This window comes from Panthera pardus, unplaced genomic scaffold (assembly GCF_024362965.1).
Source record: "Panthera pardus isolate Hobbes unplaced genomic scaffold, ASM2436296v1 HiC_scaffold_11, whole genome shotgun sequence".
Lineage (NCBI taxonomy): Eukaryota > Metazoa > Chordata > Mammalia > Carnivora > Felidae > Panthera > Panthera pardus.
The window spans coordinates 91,088,741-91,111,606 of NW_026526666.1; the positions used below are offsets into that span (position 1 = coordinate 91,088,741).

The 22,866-nt window shown below is 52.9% G+C and overlaps 1 protein-coding gene across 4 annotated transcripts in view; it reads left to right on the forward strand.

Moving 5' to 3' along the window:
- Positions 1-22,866, forward strand: part of ECE1 (endothelin converting enzyme 1) — a 112,864-nt gene that overhangs the window by 79,267 nt on the left and 10,731 nt on the right. For all 4 annotated transcript variants that reach the window (XM_019461677.2, XM_053898883.1, XM_053898885.1 and 1 more), the window contains exons 5-14: positions 896-1,017; positions 2,706-2,852; positions 3,941-4,006; positions 5,043-5,234; positions 11,148-11,290; positions 12,651-12,765; positions 17,310-17,420; positions 18,677-18,775; positions 19,270-19,347; positions 20,861-20,964. In XM_019461677.2, coding sequence (XP_019317222.1) covers positions 896-1,017; positions 2,706-2,852; positions 3,941-4,006; positions 5,043-5,234; positions 11,148-11,290; positions 12,651-12,765; positions 17,310-17,420; positions 18,677-18,775; positions 19,270-19,347; positions 20,861-20,964 — 1,177 coding nt within the window. The remainder of the gene's footprint in view (positions 1-895; positions 1,018-2,705; positions 2,853-3,940; positions 4,007-5,042; positions 5,235-11,147; positions 11,291-12,650; positions 12,766-17,309; positions 17,421-18,676; positions 18,776-19,269; positions 19,348-20,860; positions 20,965-22,866) is intronic.

A 22,866-nucleotide genomic window follows, 5' to 3' on the forward strand; every position in this document is an offset into this window, starting at 1 on the left:
TTTGAAATGAGGAAAGGTGACTGTGGAGCAGTGAGGAAGGGGTTCCCCAGGGAGGCAGCAAAGTGGACAGACAGAATTGAGGGGGTCAGGGACCCAGGCGTTGTCTGGAGCAGGGCTCTGAGATGAAGGCTCAGGCATGGGAGCTCCGGCAGGTAGTAGGTCCTTCACGACCTGAACAGCAGGACGTGGTCACCTTCCCTGGGTATAAGCAGGGCCCTGCCCTGTGCTGGTGCACGTACAGGAGTGTGGCCCTCGGCAGGCGGCTCCTGGACCGGGACACTGAGGACAGGGAGAGGGGGACCAAGGTCTCCCAGGCGTCCCGGTGTAAGGATAGAGGTGCTGACTGTTGAGTTGGGAAGAGACACGGCAAAAGCACTCTGCGTGAACTGTAAATCTGATGAACAGCCTGGACCCTCAGGGGAGAAAGGGAGACGGAAACTCCTAGGGAATGAGGCCTTGGAAGCTTCCATTCAGCTCCAGGCTTTATCCCAAGAGAAGTCATCTGGGATCTGAAAACCAAGACAGGCCTCTGTCCCACACACCAGGCAGGGGTGTCTGGGCCACGTGTTAGCCAGCAGGGAAAGCAGGGTGTCCTTCTGGGTGGCCCATGCTGCCAGCCTAGGGACATGTCTGCGAACCTGCCTGGCAGACAGGGAGACACATGGTATGCTTTTCTTATTCGCACTCAGCAAAAATTAGGAAGCACCTCATTTCCCAGGATCTGCCCAGGGGCAGTCATATACCCGCTGTGACTGAGTCTTTGTGGCTACCCGACAGGGAGAAGTCCTAGGTCTTTTTACAGCTGAGAACACCGAGGCTCTGAGAAGGACTCCCTCAGTGCTACCCACTGAGCAACTGAGGGCGTGTTGCAAACTGCTATCCCTTGTCATTCCAGAAAATTCCACAGCCAGTGTGAGCGAGGCAGAAAGGAAGGCCCAAGTATACTACCGTGCATGTATGAATGAAACCAGGATTGAGGAGCTTAAGGCCAAGCCCCTGATGGAGCTGATTGAGAAGGTGAGTTCTTGGATCTCCTCCAGCCTGAGCCACCTGCCTCCGCCCCTCTGGCTGCCACCCCAGCTCTCAGGTACCACTGGGGCCTGGCGACCTCACATCTCCAACCATCGCACCCAGCTGGACTGTAGAACCTGTTGGGGCTGAGTGTGTCTGGGGGTGTGTGTGTGTGTGTGTGTGTGTGTGTGTGCGTGCACGTGCTCATGTGTACGCATGCGTCTCTGTGGGTGGGGATATCTGTATTTGTGTCAGGGTACGCGTCAGCACCTGTTGTGGATGTGTGCCACACGTATGTATGCCTCTCTGCATCTGTGTGTGGGATGGGGGCCGTATTTGTAGAAAAAGCATTTCTCTACCTTGTTGCTTCCCTTTCCGCAGAGGGTGTGTTTTTGTGAAGAGGGGTATGTTCCAGAAGGACCAACTGAAAGTCTCAGATCTGAAGCAGAACCCCCTCCCCCCCCCGCCCCAGGGCACCTGGGTGGCTCAGTTGGTTGAGCGTCTGACTCTTGATTTCCGCTCGGGTCGTGATCCCAGGTAGTGGGCTCAAGCCTTGTCAGCTCCGTGCTGAGCGTGAAACCTGCTTCAGATTCTCTCCCTCTGCCCCTCTCCCCACTCTCTTTCTCTCTCTTAAAAAAAAAAAAAAGAAGAAGAAGAAGAACCCTCTCCTCCCCCGTGAGGAGGGCCCCAGTTACCCTAGGCCTCCCATTCTCTCACGGAGGAGGACTCTTTCTTGCTGAGTACCTCCCAGTCAGCCTTGGATGGACTCTGCAGGGGCTGCCTATGACTGGCCAGGCTGCCTGACACCCACAGAGGGTGGCCATGGATGTTTTCCAGCTGTCTCATGCTCCCTCAGGGCCCCGCCTCCTGGCTTGGCTCTGAGAAGTCATTGCAGCAGGATGGGGAGCTGTGGACACCGGAGACCAGACAGTCCTCCCCTCTGGCACTGGTCCCATATGCCAGTGTGTGCCAAGCTAGAGACACCGAGGAGGTTACAAAATCCCATCTCCGGGGCACCTGGCTGGCTCACTTGGTAGAGCATGTGACTCTTGATCTCGGGGTCGTGAGTTTGAGCCCTGTGTTGGGTATAGAGCCTACTTGAAAACATAACTCCCAGGGGCACCTGGGTGGCTCAGTCGGTTAGGCATCTGACCTCGGCTCAGGTCATGGTCTCACGGTTCATGAGTTTGAGCCCCGCGTCGGGCTCTGCACTGACAGTGTGGAGCCTGCCTGGGATTCTCTCTCTCATGCTCTAAATAAATAAATAAATAAATAAATAAATAAATAAATAAACTTAAAAAAAAAAAAAAAAGAGTCCAAGCTCTGAGAGACACAAGAGACCATGGCTTTATCAACCTTTTTAAAAATACGGAGACTTTTTTTCCATAGGCACAATTGAATTTTGTGCACAAGTGAATCCACATGAGTCAGTATTCAAAAAGTGAACAGGGTGTGGGAGAAGTCTCCTTTCCATCCCCATCCCCAAGAGAGCAGCTGCCACGTGGATTCATTGCTCGCTCGTTTAGGGCAAATCTCGTTCCACCCAGCGTCTCCTGTTGCTGGTCAGACACTCGACGAAGACCATCCCTTTCATTTGCTCTTGAGGCTCAGAGACAAGTCCGTGGCAGGAGCAGAATTCACACCCGGGTCTCCTGCCACCTCTTCACCTCCCCCTTCCCTCTCTCTGCCCGCAGCTAGGGGGCTGGAACATCACAGGTCCCTGGGACAAGGACAACTTCCAGGACACCCTGCAGGTGGTCACCTCCCACTACCGCACGTCTCCCTTCTTCTCTGTCTACGTCAGTGCCGACTCCAAGAATTCCAACAGCAACGTGATCCAGGTGAGCTGGCCTGGGTCCCCAGGAAGACGAATGGGCATGTTTTGCATTTAACCTGTTCTGAGTTTTGCAAGGGCCGGAGTAGGGGCAGACTTGCCCTGGGCGACAGGCCTCTGGTTTCTGAGCCTGGATTATTTCTGGAGACTCTGAACCGTGAGATTTTTGTCGGCAACAAGTCACGAAAGAGCAGGCTGCCGTCCTCGGGTAGGTGGGGTCAGTGTAGCACAGACGGGTCTCCGGGGCTCTGATCGGTCACCGTGGGCCCCCAGAGTGATGCCAACTCCTGGACACAGCTAAAGCCACCTCCCGGTTCCCTCACCTCAGCCTCCGCCCTTTGTGGCTCTGCTTGGAATGGCTTGGAGTCCCTCTCTTCCTGCCGGAGCCTGCCCTGGACTTTGTATCGGCACCCCCAGGGAAGCCCCGGCCCTGATCTGCCCACCCTCAGATGAGGAAGCGAGGAGCCCAGGCTGGGGGCCGTGAAGGCCGAGTTCCCATCCAGTTCTGCCTCTCACTCAGCATGTGACCTCGGGCAAGTGCCTCAACCGCTCTGAGCTGCAGTTTCCTTCTCAAACGAATTGTAACAACACCTCGTCTAGGCTCTGAGAGTTGCTGTCAGGAACTGACCCTCCCCTACCTGCCAGACCCTCAGCATGTCCTCCCCTGGCTCTCTCCTTTGAGTCCTCATTCCAGCTCTGAGGGCTAGGTATTATTTCCCCTATTTTCCATGCGAAGAACTAAGGACCAGAAAGGTTCAGTGACTTGACTAAGGCTACAGGGGTCTTAACCACTGCACCGTCTTGGGAAGTGTTTAATTAAGTAGAAGCGCCATGCCAAGCCTAAGAGGTGTTTAGAGGGAGGGTGGCTCTAGCCCTTCAGAAGGGCCCAGAATCCCCGTGTCCGGGCAGCTATGCAGCCAGACATGTGTCTGTTCCCACGCCGGCTGGCCCCACCCCAGAGGGGTCCTCCGCTACCAGCTCCTGCTCTGGCTGGGACCCAGGCCGGTCCTGTGTTGCCATGTGCCAGCTGTCCCCACAGCAGGCGGTGTGTATGTGCGACAGGAGACCCCCTCTCACTCCTGCCTTTCTCTCCAGGTGGACCAGTCTGGCCTGGGCTTACCCTCAAGGGACTATTACCTGAACAAAACTGAAAACGAGAAGGTGAGTGTGCTTCTTCTTCAGAGAGAGTGGCTCCCAGCCCACGCCCTGTGACATTTTACCCTCTCAGTGTCCCCTCCACATCACACCTGTGCGGGTCTTTGAAGCTGGAGTTGCACTGACGAATCAGTTATCTGATGGATGATAGGCAGTCCCTGGCAGAAACAGACTGGCTGTTTCCCATTCAGGCATCGTGGGCACAATAGGCAGGGGATGGGCAGGTGTCTTTTGTCCCCACTGTAGAGCAAGACAGCAGTAATGGCCATGGCCATCTGTGGGTGCTAAGCCTCTTATATACTTACCTCTTCCCCCGCCCCCCCAGTAACCCCGCAGATACAGAACGTCTCTGAACTTCATTCATCTCATCTGCTATGTGGGTATTATTTTTACCTTGCCTTTTATAGAGGAGAGAGCAAGGCCCAGAGATGCTAAGTGACCCACCCAAGGTCACAGAGGGGTGAGGCTGAGATTCACATCCAGACCAGCTAACTCCAAAACCCATGCCTCTCATGATGTCCCGGAGAAACCTCGTCTGTGGTTCATCATGTCTCCATTCATCCTGCCCACTTGCATTGGGCGTGCACCTACCAAGTGCCTGATGCTGGGGGGAGAGTGGGGACTGAGACAGTCATGGTCCCCGCTTAGAGTCTAGCAGGGGAGGCAGACGTTAATGAACTAACCACCCAGTTGGAGGCATAATGACAAATTGTGATAGCTCAAGGGTGAGCTGAGAAAGTCGAACACGGGAACCTAATTTGGATCTGGGGACATGGTAGAGGAGGGCAGCTCAGAAAAAGTGTGTTGTAAGAACCGAAGGATGGTCTGTGGGTAGCTTTCCCGTGATGGGTGTCCGAGCGGGAGTGTGGGTGGGGAACAGCAGGGTCCCCCACCCACTCGAGCACCTGAGGGCTTCGTCCCGAGTTCCGTGGGCAGCCGGTCTGCGGACTTCCCGCACTGGGCTGGCCCTGCCCCACCCGCCACCCGTGTCCAGCGTGCAGCAGGTGACACGACTGATAGACTGCGGGTGCTGGGCCCACAGGTGCTGACGGGATACCTGAACTACATGGTCCAGCTGGGGAAGCTGCTGGGTGGAGGGGACGAGGCCACCATCCGGCCCCAGATGCAACAGATTCTGGACTTTGAGACGGCACTGGCCAACATCACCATCCCCCAGGAGAAGCGCCGGGACGAGGAGCTCATCTACCACAAAGTGACAGCTGCCGAATTGCAGGTAACGTGAGCTCCGGTTGACGTGGAGCCCGGGGGAGGCACAGGGCTTCAGGACGTAGGGTGCTGGGCTGAGGCTTTTATACCCACTTCATCAGGTCCCCAGAACAACCCTAAGGAGCAAGGATGGTTGTCACCCCAGTTCACAGATGGGAAAACTGAGGCTCAGAGAGGCTAAGTTATCTGCTGAAGGCCACACAGCTTTTCTGTAACAACAGCATTTACCTGGGGAGGCTCTGTGGTCATAACGATAATAGCTCACACTGATTGGGCATTTCCATGCTCAAGCCCCAGTCACATCGAGCCTGGTGTATATACAGCAAACAATAGACCTGAGAGGTGGGTTCTGTAGTCACTTCTCCCTTTTCCAAGCCAGGAGGTTAAGTGACATGTTCAAGTCCCTGAGGCTCCCTGAGTACCAGGGGAGCTGGACATTGGACTCACGCGTGGCTCATGGCATCTGTTCTTGACCACGATCCCTGGCAACCTCCTGGAGGTGAGAGGGGGTTTCTCTCTGTCACCGGGTGTAACCCATTGGAAAGCAAGTGGCCCCTCTGCTGAAGGCTGCCCCCTGGTGGCTCCTTGAGGCTTGCAGGTGGTGAGTTGACTGCCAGTTCCGTCTTCCCAGTTCACCATGTGTTGGCGTCTGGCTTTATCCCAGGTCCCCAGGGTCGCAGAGGAATGAGCAAGGTGTCCTTGGCCAGTCTTCCTGTTTCCTGCCATTGCCTAGGAAGCCTCGGTGAGGCCTGCTTCTCCGCTGGGGAGGGTGACTAGGCCAGTGTGTAGGGGTTGCACCGAGATGTCTCCTCCGTCCTTGTCTACCTTGACCAGCCAGGTCCCGCCCACCCATTGGAGTTGGCTCATGCGCTCTCTTTTCAGAAAGAACACCTCGGTCCCTACCCTTTTTCACCCTCCATTCCTTGCTCTGACAGGTATAAGGCCACCGTCAGGGCCTTGCTCTCTACTTCCAGGGTAGAGAGGAACACCAACCAGGAAGCAGTCCCAGACTCCCTGCTGAGTGCTCTGGGTGAAAGAAGGAGGGCACTAGGACCCGAGTAGGGGGAAGTCAGGGAAGGTGAGTGGGATGTGTGGGCAAGAGCAGCACCAGGCCGACAGGGTGTCCCAGGTGGAGATACAGCCCAGGCAAAGCTGGGGATGAAGGTGAGAGAGTCTCTTCTGGGTGCCAGCTGCCCTTCGGGTCCCCGGAGGAGCTGGCATCGGGGTGAGTGGTGTGCATGAGTTGTTACAGAGATCAGCAGCCTGTGTCGGGGACCATCTGGCACCGTGTTGCCACTCTGAGGTCCGGAGGTCAACGGAGATGCTGTCTGTGCAGTGATTTGGTTTGCTCCAGCTGTCCGCTTCTCAATGCAAGAAGGGCCTCAGCAGCAGCCCAGCCCCCCACGGTGGCCATAATGCCAACCGACCACCCCCAGGGAAGCAGAGGAGACACAGTAGCCCTGAGCACATCTGCCCCAGCGTGGCTTCCGGGCTCTACCCCAGGGCACCTTATAACATTGCTTTTGCTCTGATCTTCGAGCAAGACAGGAAAGGCTTTTCCTCCCCCGCTGCTGCAGAGCCCTCCACGTAGGGGAGGACTTTAGCAAAGGTACAGGCCCTGGGCTTGGAGTCAGAAGACTGCTCTGGCCCAGCCCCACTAGGAGCTGTGTGACCTTGGGCAAGTCGCAAGACCCCCATGTGAGCCTTTGTTTCCTTCCTCACTCATTCACACCTGCTTTATTCCAGAACACAAGAGACAAATGAGAGGCAGCCCCTGTCCCCATAAGGTGGACTGGTTCTTTAGTCACAGAGTTCTTTGAGAACAAATTGAAAACTCTGGAGTGTCTCCCAGGGGAACAGGGCGTGTGTGCATATTAAAAAATTATGTCTAGCATTTAAAGATTAAGTCCTGGAGCCCTGAAACCTAGTATCCTCCAAAAGAATCTCTTCCTGGCCTGCCCACAGGGTTTAAGAGGATGAGATGAGGCAAAGGATGAGATTTCATTTTGTAAGCTCATGTGCACAATTCAAATGTACTGTAGTAATCATTATTCGTGTTATTCCTTTGTTGTTGATGATGCCAGCCCACGTCTCTAACACTAAACCAATTTGATTTATTCCAGCCTTGGACAGAGAATGCCTTGCTATTCCCTGGTAGCTGGAAATTTGGTTTTCTTCCTACACCCCAGGTGACTCAGGGAAAGGTGTGCCAGCCTTCACAGTATGTGTCCAGGCTAACCCCACCAGAATAGAGTGGTTCCAGGCCAGCCCCCATCAGAGTCTGAATTCAGAGCCACGAATCAGACATCCTTCTGTTCCTTCTCTGGGGGCCTGAGGCCCTTCTCATTCCTTTCTAAGACCTTCCATATCAGAAGTTGTTTGAGGGGTGCCTGGGTGGCTCAGTTGGTTAAGCGTCCGACTCTTGGTTTCAGCTCAGGTTGTGATCTCACAGTTGCATGAATTCAAGCCCCGCACCGGGCTCTGCGCTAACAGCATGAAGCCTTCTTGGGATTCTGTCTCTCTCCCTCTCTGCCCCTCCCCTGCTTGCGCTCTCTCTCTCTCTCAAAATAAATAAACTTAAAAATTAAAAATAAGAAAAAGTTGTTTGAGCATGAGTCCTGTCCTCTGCTCTAAATTCTCCAGCTGAGATCATGTCTGATAGCATCTTCCTTTTCTCTCTTATTTTGCAAGCCTACTTGAGCTGGCTGGTTGGTGACCAGCAGTACTCTTTGGCTGCAGGTTTGGAAAATAGAGCTGACTGGTGTGCCCCAAAGGATTTGAGTCACAAGTGGAATGTCCCGGTCGGTTAAAACAGCCGTCTCTATGGATACAGATCTAGGCACACATGTTTAAGTTAGGCGTTCACTAAAGCAAGATTGAAAATGTGAAAATTCTGTTCAACACACACCTTATCTGGAGTTATGGGAATTTGCTTGCACGGAACACCTGCTCTCCCTGACGAAACAGGCGTGTGTCAAGTGCACAGGGATTTATCACCACCTGATGTCTGTACCCTGATTAGAATGTTCCAGTCTCCTGCAGTTTGTGAAGCTCTCGTTCATTGTGTAAACAATGACATTTTGTAAACCTGGTGAATTTCCCAGGCGTCTTTGCCAGCAGATCATGCAGGCAGGTGTCTCTAAGCGTTGAGCCCTATTTGACCGTCTCACCTGGACACCTCCCAGTTTTGCAGCCACAGAAATTGTTAAAGAGAAGCCCCAGAGGTTACCTGCCTAGGGGATTCTTGCCAGAGAGAAAGAGTTAATGGACAAGCTAGGGAGAAAGGCAGCTCAGGTTTAAAGAGCAGGCCATCCCCATGAGGTACAGAGCAACCAACCACGGTGAGGTGGGGGGGGGGGTGCAGAATGTTGTCCCCATTTTATTTGTATTTATATTTGTGTTGGGGGGGCCATTTTAGAGAAAAGCTACAGAACGGCTTGAGGTCCCAGAACAAGTTCATGGTGAGGACTCTGATCCGTGTCTCCTCTTGGAGTCGGGTGGGCAGGGATGTGCGGGAGCCCGCTGGGCACGCCTCTTTGGAATCCTGTCTAGAGCATCTCTGACAAAAACCACCGAGGGAGTTTGTGGTAGGTCCTGATGCCACTATGAATCGCCTCCCTGCCCTCTAAGAGCTGGCACACCGCTGCCTGTGGGAGCTGCCCTCTTCTGTCCTCGGAGGTCCTTATTCCCCAAGAGCTGAGTTGCCCTTTGAAACCGGAGAGACGAGGGAGCCTAGATTTTAGACCTGAACACACTAGCTAACTACGTGAACTCAGAAAGGTCACCTTAGCTCATCTGCGAAGTCAGCATCTGTTAAGGGGAGGGCTTTATGACTGCTTTCTCACTGAGGGTATCGTAGGTAGTTACCAACAGGTTATAGGTTCATCTGATGTTGTAGATTGATTTTACATTGTACATTATTGATTGATTTTACCATATGAAGGCCGATTGTAATGTGTCTCCTGCAGCCTTTGTCTTCAGTTCTGCCCTTTTGCAAGGGAACAGAGAACAGAATTTATTATCCTTCAAGCCCAGGCCCACGCTTGGGAGACCTTGAGAATGATTACAATAGTTAATATCGATTGAGTGCTTGTTAAGTGCTGGCTACCATTCTCTGTGACTGACACATATCAGCACTTTTGCTGTATAACACAGTATATGTTTGCATCTTGTAAAATTACAGGGCGGAAAAGTAAGAACAACAGGTCGTGTGGGAGAAATAGGACTTAGAGCGTTCCAGGGCCCTGCAGTTTATGAAGCTCTCATTAATTGTATAAACAACTCCAATTAGATTCAAAAGTTGTGCCACTTGAAAGACATCACGCTAAGTGAAACAAACCAGTCACAGAGACAAATACTGTATGGTTCCACTTACATGAGGTAGCGAGAGACGCCAAATTCATAGAGACAAAAAGTAGAATAATGGTTACTGGGGGCCCAGTAGGGAGGGAACTAGGGGGGATTCTTGTTTAATAGGTGCAGAGTTTCAGTTTTGCAAGATGGAATCTGGAGATGGACGGTGACGGTACTTAATGTCGCTGAACTGCATGCTTAAAAATGGTTTTGATGGTAAACTTCATGTTTGTGTATTTGACCACAGTTAAACCCAGAAGTTGTGCAAGTCTGTAACCAAAACAATAACTGGAACCTGGAGAGAGCTCAGCACGCCTGGAGGCTGCCTGGCGGGCAGTGGAGGAAGGCTGCTGTGGGCACAGAGACCGCGCAGGCGGATGGGCTCTGCGCAGTGGGGGCTGCTGCCGCTAGGCGGGCTGAGAGCAGGCTACCTGCTCGAAGCTGGAAGTTACTGGAAGCCGGAGTGCAGAGGGAGCTCTGGCATCGGCCGTCGTTTTAAATGATCTTATGGGCACCTGGGTGGCTCAGTTGGTCAAGCATCCGACTCCTGGTTTAGGTTCAGGTCATGATCCCAGGGTTGCAAGGTGGAGGCCCGTGTCGGGCTCTGTGCTGAGGGTGGAGCCTGCTTAGGATCGTCTCTCTCTCTCTCCCCCACCCCCCGGCCTCTCTCCCCAGCTCATGCACTCTCTCTCTCTCTCTCTCTCTCTCTAAACAATAAAAATAAATAAAAATAAATGATCGTAAAATAGAGCTGACCAGCCAGCCTCCTGTGCATCAGCAGAGCTGGGGGCTTCTCCTTCCTTGCTGGAGGTTGTCAGTCTAAGCTTATTTTTTCAGATCCCGTGCCCAAGAAAAATCACCCATGGCCCGAAGCATTTGCACATTTTACTGCTATCATTCTCGAATTTACCGGTCGTATAGCCTAATCACCTAGTAATTGGTATGATGGAAGTGCATGTTGAATGGAACAGACAGCATTAACCTGTTTAATCCTTACACTAACCCCATGGCGTGAGTTCTGTTATGATGAGGAGATCCCTTTTCAGACGAGACCCCGAGGCACAGAGTGGTTCATCCACTTACTCAAGGTTACACAGCTAGTAAGTAAGAGAGCTGGAATGCGAACCCAGGCGGTTTGGCTCTGGACGCTACAGAGCTTTCCGTTATAGGCCCGTCTGGGCTCAGTTTCTTCATCGATATACTGGGGACAGTGGCGCCTCCCACCTAGGCCTCTCATGAGGTCCCGCTGAGAGAAGACGTGTGAGTCGTTTGCAGTGGTACCTGGCACAGGAGGGGCTTGCAGAATGGTAGCTACTGCTGCTGTCACTGTGTCCCCTTTATTCCGTCCCAGCTCCGTTTCAAGTTGAAGTTGGTGTTTGGCTCCTTAGAATTCTGTCGAGAGCATCTCTGACGAAAGCCAGAGACCTCAGTTCGACATCTGCACAGGGCGCTGTCCGTGCCCAGCTCTTCGGAGGCATGGTGCCGCCTTCCTCGAAAGAGCACCCTGGAGCCTTGGGCGTGGAGGAGAAACAGCCCAGCCAGAGTCACACGGTCTCTTCCCTTCCAGGCCTTGGCGCCAGCCATCAACTGGCTGCCCTTTCTCAACACCATCTTCTACCCCGTGGAGATCAATGAGTCCGAGCCTATTGTTGTCTACGACAAGGAGTACCTGGGGCAGGTCTCCACCCTCATCAACAACACGGACAAATGGTAAGGGACGGCCAGGCAGCCCTTGGGGTCACACCCTCCTGCTGCGGACAAATGGTAAGGGACGGCCAGGCAGCCCTTGGGGTCACACCCTCCTGCTGCCGGCTGCCACCGCTGTCCTCTTCTCCCGCCAGATAGGTGTGGCCAGCGGGTGACAGACTGACTCAGGAGCGTGGGCCCTGGGGAGAGGCAGCCCTTCAAATCCCAGCCCCTCCCCCACCAGCTCTGTCCCCTTGGGCAAGTTTCTCGCCCTCGCCTGGTTCATGCTCCGCATCATAAAATGGGGCTGGAAACAGCACCTACCTGGTGGGGATATGCCAGAGCCGAGTGAGGGTATGACTTGGGATGGGGCTCAGTGAATGTTCGCTCATATTTGTAGTTAATACTTCTGATTTTTTTTAATTTTAAAGATTCGTTGGAGAGGTTTTTGAAAACTACAGAAAAAATAGAAAAAACTTAAACTTACCCAAACACTGCTGTTGATTCTATGGGGTGTGTGTGTGTGTGTGTGTGTGTGTGTGTGTGTGTGTGCGCGCACGCACGTGTGTGAGGGAGAGAGAGGTGAATTTTCTAATACATGGTTCCTTTTTTCCCCATTGTTGTGACCACATGTGTAATCTGCTTTTCTCTTGACCTTTGTCAAGAGCATTTTCCCCACGTTATCCCGCACTCTCTGTGGACCTCATTCTTCACGGCTGCACAGTATTCCACCAAGTATACATATGATTATTTACTCAACCCTTCCCCTATTGTCAGACATTTAGGTTGGTTCCAGTTTGAGGCTAGATGCTCACCGTTGTGAACATCTCTTTGTACCAAGGTGGCTTCTTTGCAAAGGTGACAAAAGCCACAGAGGATTCTCTGTGCCCTGAGGGAGGGGGCAGTGAGCTCTTTCACGCAGACCAGACCGTGGCGGGGCTGGCCAGAGCTTCCTTTCCTGCCCCTCCTATTCTTAGGGCCCCTTCCCTGACGCTGGCCCTCTGGCCGGGACATCTCCAAGCTGGGGACATGGCAGCCTCCTCCCTGCTCCAGCCCAGCAGTACACAGCATCCAGGGGGCATCTCCATGCTGCCCTTCCACGGCTTCCAGACAAAAAGCAGCTATGCAACAAGCGTGTATTGAGGACGTGTGATGTACAAATCACCTCACTAGGCACTGAGGGGTTTTCAAAAGAGGACCCAGGCTCTGCCTTGAAGAGCTGACATTCCCTGTTAGTGAGCAGTAACCTGCCAGACTGGGGCAGGTGGGGGAAAGAGCCTGCTAGCTGAAGGCCGGTTCTGAGCGCCCCCTAAAGGTCAGTGGGGGAAGTGCTGTGATGCTCTCAGCTCTGGGCCCTTCTGAGCGGTCTGATCTCTTGCCCCAGCCTGCTCAACAACTACATGATCTGGAACCTGGTGCGGAAGACAAGTTCCTTCCTTGATCAGCGCTTTCAGGACGCCGACGAGAAGTTCATGGAAGTCATGTATGGGACCAAGAAGGTGAGCCTCTGTGACTGCATTCCTATGCACGTGCTGAGTACCTACTGTGTGCCAGGCCCTGGGTTGGAGGCTCTTGTGACCTTAGTGTCCTCTAGGGCCGTGGAACTCATGAGGGAGGATCTAAGCTAGCTGGGGATGGACAGAAGCTTCCAGAAGGAGATGATTACATCCAATCTCAAAGGGTAAAGAGGAATCTTAGAGAGTTAGCTACTTTACAGCAAAAGGTGGCTTCTGTTTTCTTCCTTCCAACTCCTTCTCGATGCTGGTGATAATAAACGCTTTCCTGTAACTCCAGTGATCTTAATATCCCTATGAGGTGGGTGTGATCATCATCCCCATTTTATACAGGGGACCTCCAGTAATACTGCTGCTTCTCCATAAACATAAAACACTCGGTGCAGCACCTGGTTCGTGGTAAGTCCGCACATGTGTTCACTGCTGTCATGCTCCCTGGCCCCGAGGGCCCATTCTTCCAGAGGTCCCAGGGCTCCAGGACCCTCACTCCCCCCCTCTCAGGGCCCCACCCTAGGTGGGAAGTTTCCCAGACACTTCCACTTTTTCCCCATGGAGGTCACCCTCTCATTCATGTAGCCCACAGACATGTATTCATAGGACATGAGTCCCTTGTGGGAACACAGAGACAAGTGAGGTGGCATCTGTGCCCCAAGAGCCCACATCGTGAGGTCCTCACATGTGCTGATGGGACGCACACCAAGTCAGGGCCCCAGGGAGGTGCCCCAGCCATAGACCAATAGAGGGCGAGGCGCTAAGCTTGCCCAGTGCACCCACCCAGGACAGCAGCTAACAAGACCCCAGGGGACGGGCAGAGCTGGCTCCGGCCGCCCTGCCCCCATGGCCCCTCCTAGAGTCCAGTGTAGTGGACAGAGCCAGATAAGGGCTGGCAGAGAATGATGGGATGTGGGTGCTGGCCTCCGGTCCTAGAGTTCATCCTGGGAAGAGTTCTCCTTTTCTTTACCCTCCCCATATATACCCACCTCTGGCAGGAAGGGGACGGAAGGAGAGGGTGGCTGGGAACAGGCCCTGCTCCTGACAAGAGGGGCCTCTGGGGGCACCAAAGGACCTCAGCTATGAGAGCCACGTGGCCCTGCAGAGAAGGACCAGGGGAAGGATTGGCTGCTTTGCTCAGCTGACCCGCCTTCCTGCTCCACCTGTACCTACCTTGGACCGGCCCTGGGTGAGCCCTGGGTCACAGACATGACGAGACATGGACTCTGTCCCCTGGAGCACTTGGCTTCCCACGGGACTTTATTCAGGAAGGGTCTGACCGGGACTGGGGATGGCAGTTACAGAGATGCCTCTGTGTGGGGATCATGTACCTGCATCATTGCTTACCCACTGGGTACAGATGAGGAAACAGGCTCTAGGTGGTGAAGGGTTTCCCAAGTCACCCAGCAAGGAGGCAGCCAAACTCCAATTCAAACCCAGCTCTGGATGATGGTGACATCTTGGCACTTTCAGCCACTCACTGATGCTAACGATGATCATCAGAATAATAAAAGACATCATTACTAGATGTTGCCTTTTGTAGGCATTATGTCACCAAGTTCCTATAACAGCTCTGTGTGTTCGGAACTATTCTCATCAGCCCATTTTATAGATAAAGAAACTGAGGCTCCATGAGGGGAAAGGACGATTCAAAGTCACACAGCTCATTAGTGGCGAGTGGGTTCTCAAACCTAGCACAGTTGATTCCACAGCCCCCACCCGAACTCTGCTCCACTCAGCCTCTGCTCTGCAGAAGCCAGAAGTCAAAATTGAGCTTCCTGGTGGTTGCCAGGGGCTGGGGGCAGGGAGGCGGGCATGGGGAGTTGTTCAATGGGTAGTTGTTCAATGGGTGTGAAGTTTCACATTTGCAAGATGAAAAGTTCTGGAGATTGGTTGCACAGCAATGTGAATATGCTTAGCACCACTGACCTATACACTTAAAGCAGCTAGAATGGTAAATCTTCTGTGTATTTTACCACGATAGGTAGGTAGGTAGGTAGGTAGATAGATACATAGATACATAGGGAGAGCTTCCCTGGGCGAGTCTCAGAGTGCAGGGTGCTGCTCTAATCAGTGGGATGCTAAGAGCTGGTGGAGCCCAGAAAGGCTTTGCCAGAAGCCAGGGCAACTGGGAGCCCCTAGAGGTGGGAGGCTGTGAGCCAGGGTCACGATATGCCCCATGCATGGTATACGGAAACAGCACAGAACTTTGGTCAGAAGATCTGTGTTTGAAATGCTTCTTCTAACCACACAGCCTTGGGCAAATCACTTCATTGGAGCAGAAGACTCAGTCTTCCCAAATGTAAAAAGGAATACTTAATCCCTGCCCTGCCCTACTGACCAGGGCACCGTCTGGGATCACACAAAGGTATTCCCACAAAGTCTGTCCTAAAGGCTAAAGCACTCCACACCCTGCACTTTGTCTGCAAAGAGGAGCACAGAACCTACCTCGTGGGGTTATTATGAGGATTATATGAGCTGTGGCCCACATTATGAGGATTATATGAGCTACGGCCCACACCCGATAAACACTCAGCTGGCACACACTAGTCTTGCTGCCGTTGTTGCTGTTATTATGTGTCTGTCTCTCCCACTGGGTGCTCTGGGTGTTTCTATTGAGCCCCTCGAAGGCAGAGCTCACGGCTGATTCGCCTCTAGGTTCCAAGCACCTAGCGCTCTCAGGGTGCAAAAGAACTGCCCGGAGAGCACTGGGCATGTGAATGAATGAGTGAGTGAATGAATGAATGGGTTTATGCAAAAGCTCTCCTGAGAAGGCAGTAAGACTCAGCCCCTGACTCAGCCATCAGGGCCTAGGGCCCCCACGGAGCCTGGGAGTTCGAGTCCCCCTCCCCCCCGGTCCTGACCTTCTGCGTGGGTGGCCTCGGCCAGATGTGGCCACAGCCATGTCCAGCTGTGGGAGGGCACAGCATCTAAATGGACACATGGGTGGGAAAGCTTAAAAGGACTTGGGCCACTCAACTTGTGGAAGGCTGAGATGCCTTTTACTTCCTCCCCTTCTTCCTTCTTTCCTGGAAGAAATTTCTTTAAGGTAGAATTTACGTACCGTAAAATGAACGGGGTACACGAAGTACACAGTGTAGCGAGTTTTGACAAATGAAGTCGCCCATGTAACCAGCACCCCAATCGAGATAGAGAACATTCCTGTCACCCACTTATCCAGTGTCCTTGGAACAGAAGGTTCCTTCAGTCCCCCAAGTGGGTGTGGACAGGTGTGGGTGGGATTGCACACTGTGGGCTCTTTCATGTCTGGCTGCTTTTGCTCAGCTAATGGCTGTGAAATGCCTCCATATTGTGTGTCACGCTCCTTCCGGTTGCCAAGTAGTGTGCTGTTGTATAAAAATACCACATTTTGTTTATCCGTCTGCCTGTTGGTGGGCATTTGCTTGTTTTCAGTTGGAAAACTATCATGAAGCAGGCTGCCCCAAGCCTGGTGGTTGTTACCACCTGTTCTTCAGGGTCAGGAGGCCACATGAGGGATTTACACGAGCAGGGTGAGCAGGGCCACCACTCATGATCATGGGGACCATGCACAGCCAGCAGGCTGGAGGGGCAGGAGAGCAAGCGGGGCTCGAACCAGCGTGGGTGTGCTTCCCCTGAGCTCTGTGGGGCTACAGCCTAAGGCCACCCATTTCCAGCTCCCCATAGGTGCCCTGGGGGCTGGTGGGCTGGTGGGCTGGCAGGCTTGTGGGCAAGACCACGGGCTACCAAGGCATGTGCGTCCTGCAGCATCACTGTGCTGGTCCTTCCTCTAGGAGGCTTTAAATGGGGTTGGGTCCTGGAGCGTCTGGGTGGCCCAGCCGGTTAAGCGTCCGCCTTCGGGTCAGGTCATGATCTCACAGTTCGTGGGCTTGAGCCCCGCATCTGGCTCTGTGCTGACAGCTCAGAGCCTGGAGCTGCTTTGGATTCTGTGTCTCCCTCTCTCTCTGCCTCTCCCCCACTCATACTCTGTCTCTCTCTCTCTCTCAAAAAATAAACAAACATTAAAAAAGAAAATGGGGTTGGGTCTGGCCTTCTGGGAAGGTTTTCCTGTTGCACAAGAATAGACACAGTAATTTCTCAAGTCTTTGCCACCAGGATTCTTAGCCTCCCCCAAGGGGCAGGGCGAGGTAGGGGTGGGGGGTGGGGCGTGCGAGCAGGCATGTCAGAGTTCTGTCACTGTAACACCCCTCGCTCGCTGTGGGACCCTGGACCGGCGACTTCCCCTTGCAGAGTTTCTGTGTCTGTTTCCTCATCTGTCAAGGCCCACATCCCTGCCTTCCAGGTTCGTTCTGATGGCTCCTTAAGATCCCATTTATGACATGCTGTACACAGAGCCTGGCATTCAGGAAATCATAGATGGCGGCGATGAGGAATATTCTGTGGCCTCTTGATCCAGTGCCTAAAATAACTTCCACTGCGTCAGAAAAGGTCTCCTGGAGGTTCTGGAAGGAAGCAGCCCCAGCCGCTGCTGCCTCCTGGACGGACAAGGGTTGGGAAGAAGGACAGGACCAAGTAACCCCTGTCCCTTGTGTTTCCAGACCTGTCTTCCCCGGTGGAAGTTCTGCGTGAGCGACACAGAGAACAACTTGGGCTTCGCCCTGGGCCCTATGTTTGTCAAAGCGACCTTTGCGGAGGACAGCAAGAGCATAGTGAGTGCCTCGTCTTGCACACAGGCTGTGACATCGCACCTGCTCTAGCCCTTCGTGAACCGGACAGCCCACACTTCTGTCTGCTCTGGACCTTTCCTACTCCGGGCCAGGGCTCCAGCCTTGACTCAAAGTTCCTGTTGTCTGAAGGCTTGAATGCCAGGAGTTATTTGGGATAGCTCTGTAATTGAGTGGCAGGCACTGTAGCTGTATTGCCCTTTAACCCTGCAAGGCCATTCCAGCCATCCCTGCCTCTACCTCCAAGGGGAACGAGGGGCCCAACGAGCTGGTGTTGGCAGAGCAGCTCTGGCCTGGAGGGTGACATTTTTCTTACCCTGTGGGTGACGGGTTTGTTCTGGACACGCAGAGGAACATCATGGCTAGGTGTGTGAAGACAGCCGGGCCCCAGTCCAGATCCTGGATCCATCACCTCCTGGTGGGGTGACTTGGGACAGTTTTTCTCCCTTCACCGTTAACTTGGTAGTGGGGCTGTCCGTCCCGCACGCAAAACAAGGGCTCAGTGAGTGGTAGCTATTATATTATTATCATTATGTTATTGTTACAGTTTTTGTTCCTGATTTTAATTATGTAGGTATTATCTGCAGTCAGATGTTAGCAAAGGGAGACTCCCATTCCTTAGGCGACTCGACTCGCCTGTGAGCAGCTGATACAGAATCTTCGTCTAGTTCTGTCAGCCGTCAGCCCCTCTGCTCTTTCTGCTGCACGACTTCCTCCCCCTGCTCTAGCATCTTTGACCTCCGGGTCTGCCTGTGACATTATCGCCCTCAAGAGAAGCTGGTCATCTCCAGCCTGAGCACAGCATTTCTGAGACTGCTTCTCAGAACTCAGGTTCTGTAGATTTTAAAACCCATTCCATCAATAAAGAAATCCTGTGGGCCAGTAAGTCTGAGAAAGACTAATAAGACTTTTACACTCTCCAGAAGAACCACGGTGCATGTTGTACGCCAAAGGTTCTGAAAAGTCCTGCAGAGGAGAGACTTTTCCAGCTTCCCCAAAGCTTGTCCTACGCATATTTGGCCACGGAGCTCTGTTTATGGAGGTCCAGTCTTGTCCTGCAGGACTTCAGTGTTCTGAGGAACAAGGTTGGGGAAGTGGCTGGGGCTCCCCTTCTTCACCCAGCACTCACAGCCTGAGGTTTTGAGCTGTGATCTGAGTTTCGACTCTGGCCCGGGGCCTCCCTTCTGCCTGGGGTGTCTGTCTAGTGCCCAGCCCTCACTGGTCAGCTTCTCTCTCCTCAGGCCAGCGAGATAATCCTAGAGATCAAGAAGGCATTTGAGGAAAGCCTGAACACACTGAAGTGGATGGATGAGGACACTCGGAGATCAGCCAAGGAGAAGGTGAGGCTGGCCCGGTGCCTGAAGGGATGGCTGAGGCTTCCCGCCTGTGGGGCCACAGCCATGGACGGAGGAGGGTGCGTGAAGGGAGACCAGTCCCAGCTAGTAAGCCCGGCGTGGACGCTGTCCTGCCCTCAGGGGGTGAACAGTCCAGCAGGAGGGAGGGACAGCCTTGACCACATGATTGCATTAATAACTGTGTAAAAACAGACCGTGTTGAGCATGTGAGAGAAAAATGCAGGGAGATGTGACATGTCTAACGAAGAGGGAGGGACTTGATAGAGTCCAGTGGGGGACAGCCAGGAAAGGCTTCCCTCGGGACGTGACATTTAAGCAGAGGGCCAAAGGGTAAGTAGAAGTCGGGCAAGAGAGGAACATTTCCAGAAAGAGATGTGGAAACCCCAAGCAGGAGGACCTGCCCATGTCCCTTTGGTCCAGAGCCCGAGGCCAGCCAGCCCTGCTGAGGGCTCAGTGTCCGCCATATCTCTCCTGTCTAGGCAGACGCAATCTACAACATGATAGGCTACCCCAACTTCATCATGGACCCCAAGGAGCTCGACAAAGTGTTCAATGACGTGAGTGGCTCCCACCCTGCCCCCTTGCGTTCCCAAATGCCCCTGGAGGTCCACAGTTGGGGACGAGCAGAGGCAGGCTGGGTCCAGGTGGGATGCTGGAGGCACCTTGACCGTCAGGACATCTCAAGATGCGGTGGTGGGAGGTGTGGGGATGGGTTCTCTGCTCCTCCCCTCCTGGGCCCGCCTCCCCCGAGCCTCTGTCAGTCAGTGCCCAGCCCTCAGTGCCAAATGGTGCCACGTGCCCTGCCAGACACTCCATTTCATGGGCAGCTCCATTGAATGAGTGGGAATCATGGAGGTGAGCAGACCCTGGAAGGGACAGACAGAATCGGTGCCCCTAAAATATCAGGGAGCCCCTCATACCACCTTTTCCTTCCCAGGCCCCCAAGTTGCCTCCTCTCCCCAGGGGCCTCCCCCACCTTCCCAGAAAAACCTGGACCTCATTTGGACCCTAAATGCTAATGGGAAAGAGGAAGCATGAATCCCAAATGCACATTTAAGCTTAAATGAGGCAACAGGGGTGCTTGATATATTCCTGGGAGTTGGAACTTTTGGCAGGTCATTCCTTTAAATGGATTGTATTTCTGCCCTGAAAGATAGTTTTATATCTTTTTGTGATTGAAATTTGTGAATTCAGGCATTTTTGCAATTATAGTAACCTCTCATCATGGCTCTATTTAAAACCCAAGAATATTAAAACTACTTCTGAGAATATGGGACTGACTCATTCTGCAGCGTGTTTCCTTCAGAATAATTTAAGATGCCCCAGGGTGTCACAATACAGGATCCGGAGGCTCTTGCGGACAGCCCACAGGATCAGAGTCCTGTCCCCAGGGCCCCAGCGTCTTACCAGAGCCCTGACGAAAAGCCAGAAAGCCCTGGAGCCGATCTGAGGGAGAACCTTGCCCCCTGAAAAGAGCTGAAAGGCTGGGCTGAGTGCTAAGGAAAATGTGCAGTGATGCCTGTCCCCTGACATGTCAGAGACAGATCCCGGCTTGATTCATGTGCTATCCAGAGTGGTAGCTACAAGCCACTGCTGTTTAATTAATGAAAATCGAAATACATTAACATTTAATTAAATGTAAAAGTCACACTAGCCACGTTTGAAATGCTCACATGTGGCTGGTATCTACCATACTGGATAACGCAGGCATAGAACATGTCCCTCGTCGTGGATTGGACATCACTGGAGGGATTTCCTGCCTAAGGCCCAGGCGCTGCTGCAGGCCGTGATACTGCTTGGTATTGAGCGGTCCTGGTGAAGTTCTTACCGTGTCCTCGAAAGGGAGAGGGGAGGGTGCCGGGCCCCAGCAGGGTCAGGGCCAAGGCAGGAAGCCACCAAGCCTGCAGTCCCGAGCCCTCCATTCCATCCTCTGACCTGTGGACCAATCCCTTAACCTCGTGGGGTCTCAGCTTCCTCAGTTTTAGAAGAAGGGGTTTGCCTTTCGAGGAGCTGGGGGGCCTCCTGGCCTGGGTACGCTCTGATCTTGTGATTTCGCTTCGTCTTGTCCAGTACACGGCAGTTCCGGACCTCTACTTCGAGAATGCCATGCGGTTTTTCAACTTCTCCTGGAGGGTCACTGCTGACCAGCTCAGGAAAGCTCCCAACAGAGACCAGTGAGTCCCTGGGCCTTGCTGGGAGGAAGTAGCTCCCACAACACAGGGTGCTCTGGGCTGAGCTTGCCTTTGTCGCACATGCACCACGTGCCCACCGTGACTCTCCTAAGTGCCGTCTGAGGAGTGGGTACCATGGTTTTCCCACTTTTCAGATGCAGAGACCAGGGACCAAGGAAGTGTGCCCGGCCAGGAGCTGGGACTGGCCCAGGTCTGTGTGCCCCCAGTGCCCAGCCTGTTGGCAGAGTAGTGGCCTCTAGACTTGAGCGGGCCTGGCCTCACGTCCTGGTTCCACAGCTTCAGTGTTTAGAGCCTTTGCCTTGTTATCTGCAGATAAGATGGGAGGAGCCCATGGACAGTCAAGTGTGAGAACTTCGCAGGAGTGTCTGGCCCAGAGGAGGCCCTCGGTTAGGGAGGATTCCAGACGGGCCCCCAACAGCTGTGGTTCCCAAACCTCACTGCATATCAGGACCCTCTGGGGAAGTTGTGTGTGTGTGTGTGTGTGTGTGTGTGTGTGTGTGTGTGTGTTTTCCTGAGGAAGGTTTTTTTTTTTTTTTAATGTTTATTTGTGAGAGGGAGACTGCGCATACGCACGTGGGAGGGGCAGAGAGAGAGGGAGACAGAGGATTCCAAAGGGACTCTGCGCTGACAGCAGAGAGCCCGATATGGTATTCGAACTCACGAACCGTGAGATCATAACCTGAGCCGAAACCAAGAGTTGGACGTTCAACCCACTGAGCCACCCAGACGCCCCTCCTGGGGAAGTTTTTTTAAATACAGCTTTCGCCTGGACCTCAAACCTTCTTAAAATAATCTGGAATGAGCTCTGGCATCTGTCATTTTTTGAGCAGTCTCCTTGGGAAAATCTTCTGTTGTCAACGCAGCTCTAGTTCTCAAAATAAGCTCCCTCCACGCCGAAAACATTTTGCAGAATAAATCTTACCAAGGTGGAAGCAACTTCTCTTTGCCTCTGGTGCCCCCTCGTGGCCAACCGAGGTTTGAACATCTCTGTTTCCTCTGTCTCCAGACTATGGCCCAGATACTGCCACAAGGTTCCGAATTTATCTGAAGTCTTTAATTTAACTTAAAATTTATCATTTAAATTCTGCCTCCTGCCCGTTCATGTAACCATGTGTTTTTAAAAAATATGAATTTTCAATTTCCCAGTATCTTTCCATGGCCTCAGTTACCCACCAACACATCTCTGTGGCGCTTACCTGGAGGAGACAGAGTGAACTGTCTAAGCTCCTGGAGAAAACGTCCTTCCTGTCTCACTCTGCTCCTTTTTTTTTTTAAGCTTATTTATTTTGAGAGAGAGAGAGAGAGAGAGAGCGTGAGCGCCTCAGTGGGGGAGGGCAGAGAGAGAGGGAGAGAGTGAATCCCAAGCCGACTCCACATTGTCAGCGCAGAGCCTGATGCAGGACTCGAACTCACAAACCGTGAGATCATGACCTGAGCTGAAACCAAGAGTTGGACACAACCAACTGACTCAGGCACCCCAGCACTCCACTCCTTACTGAACTTCCCCCCGCAATACCAGAAAAATTGTCAAGTGGACAGCTGTTTCTACCAGTAGGTTCCCTTCTACATTCTTTGTTTTTAAATTTTTTTTTAGGTTTTATTTTTTTAACTAATTGTACACCCAACATAGGGCTTGAACTCACAACCCCGAGATCAAGAGTTGCACGCTCCACCCACTGAGCCAGCCAGGCACTCTGCCCCACTTCTACACTCTTGAAAAATTATTGGACCCCAAAGAGTCATTTTTGTATGGCGATTATATCAACTTATTATAAATGTTATTAAAAGGAACTATTTACTTACAAAATATTTAGTGAGAAAAAGGTATTATTTTACTTTTTGCCTATTTCTTTAATATCCGGCTAAATAGAAGACAGCTAGATT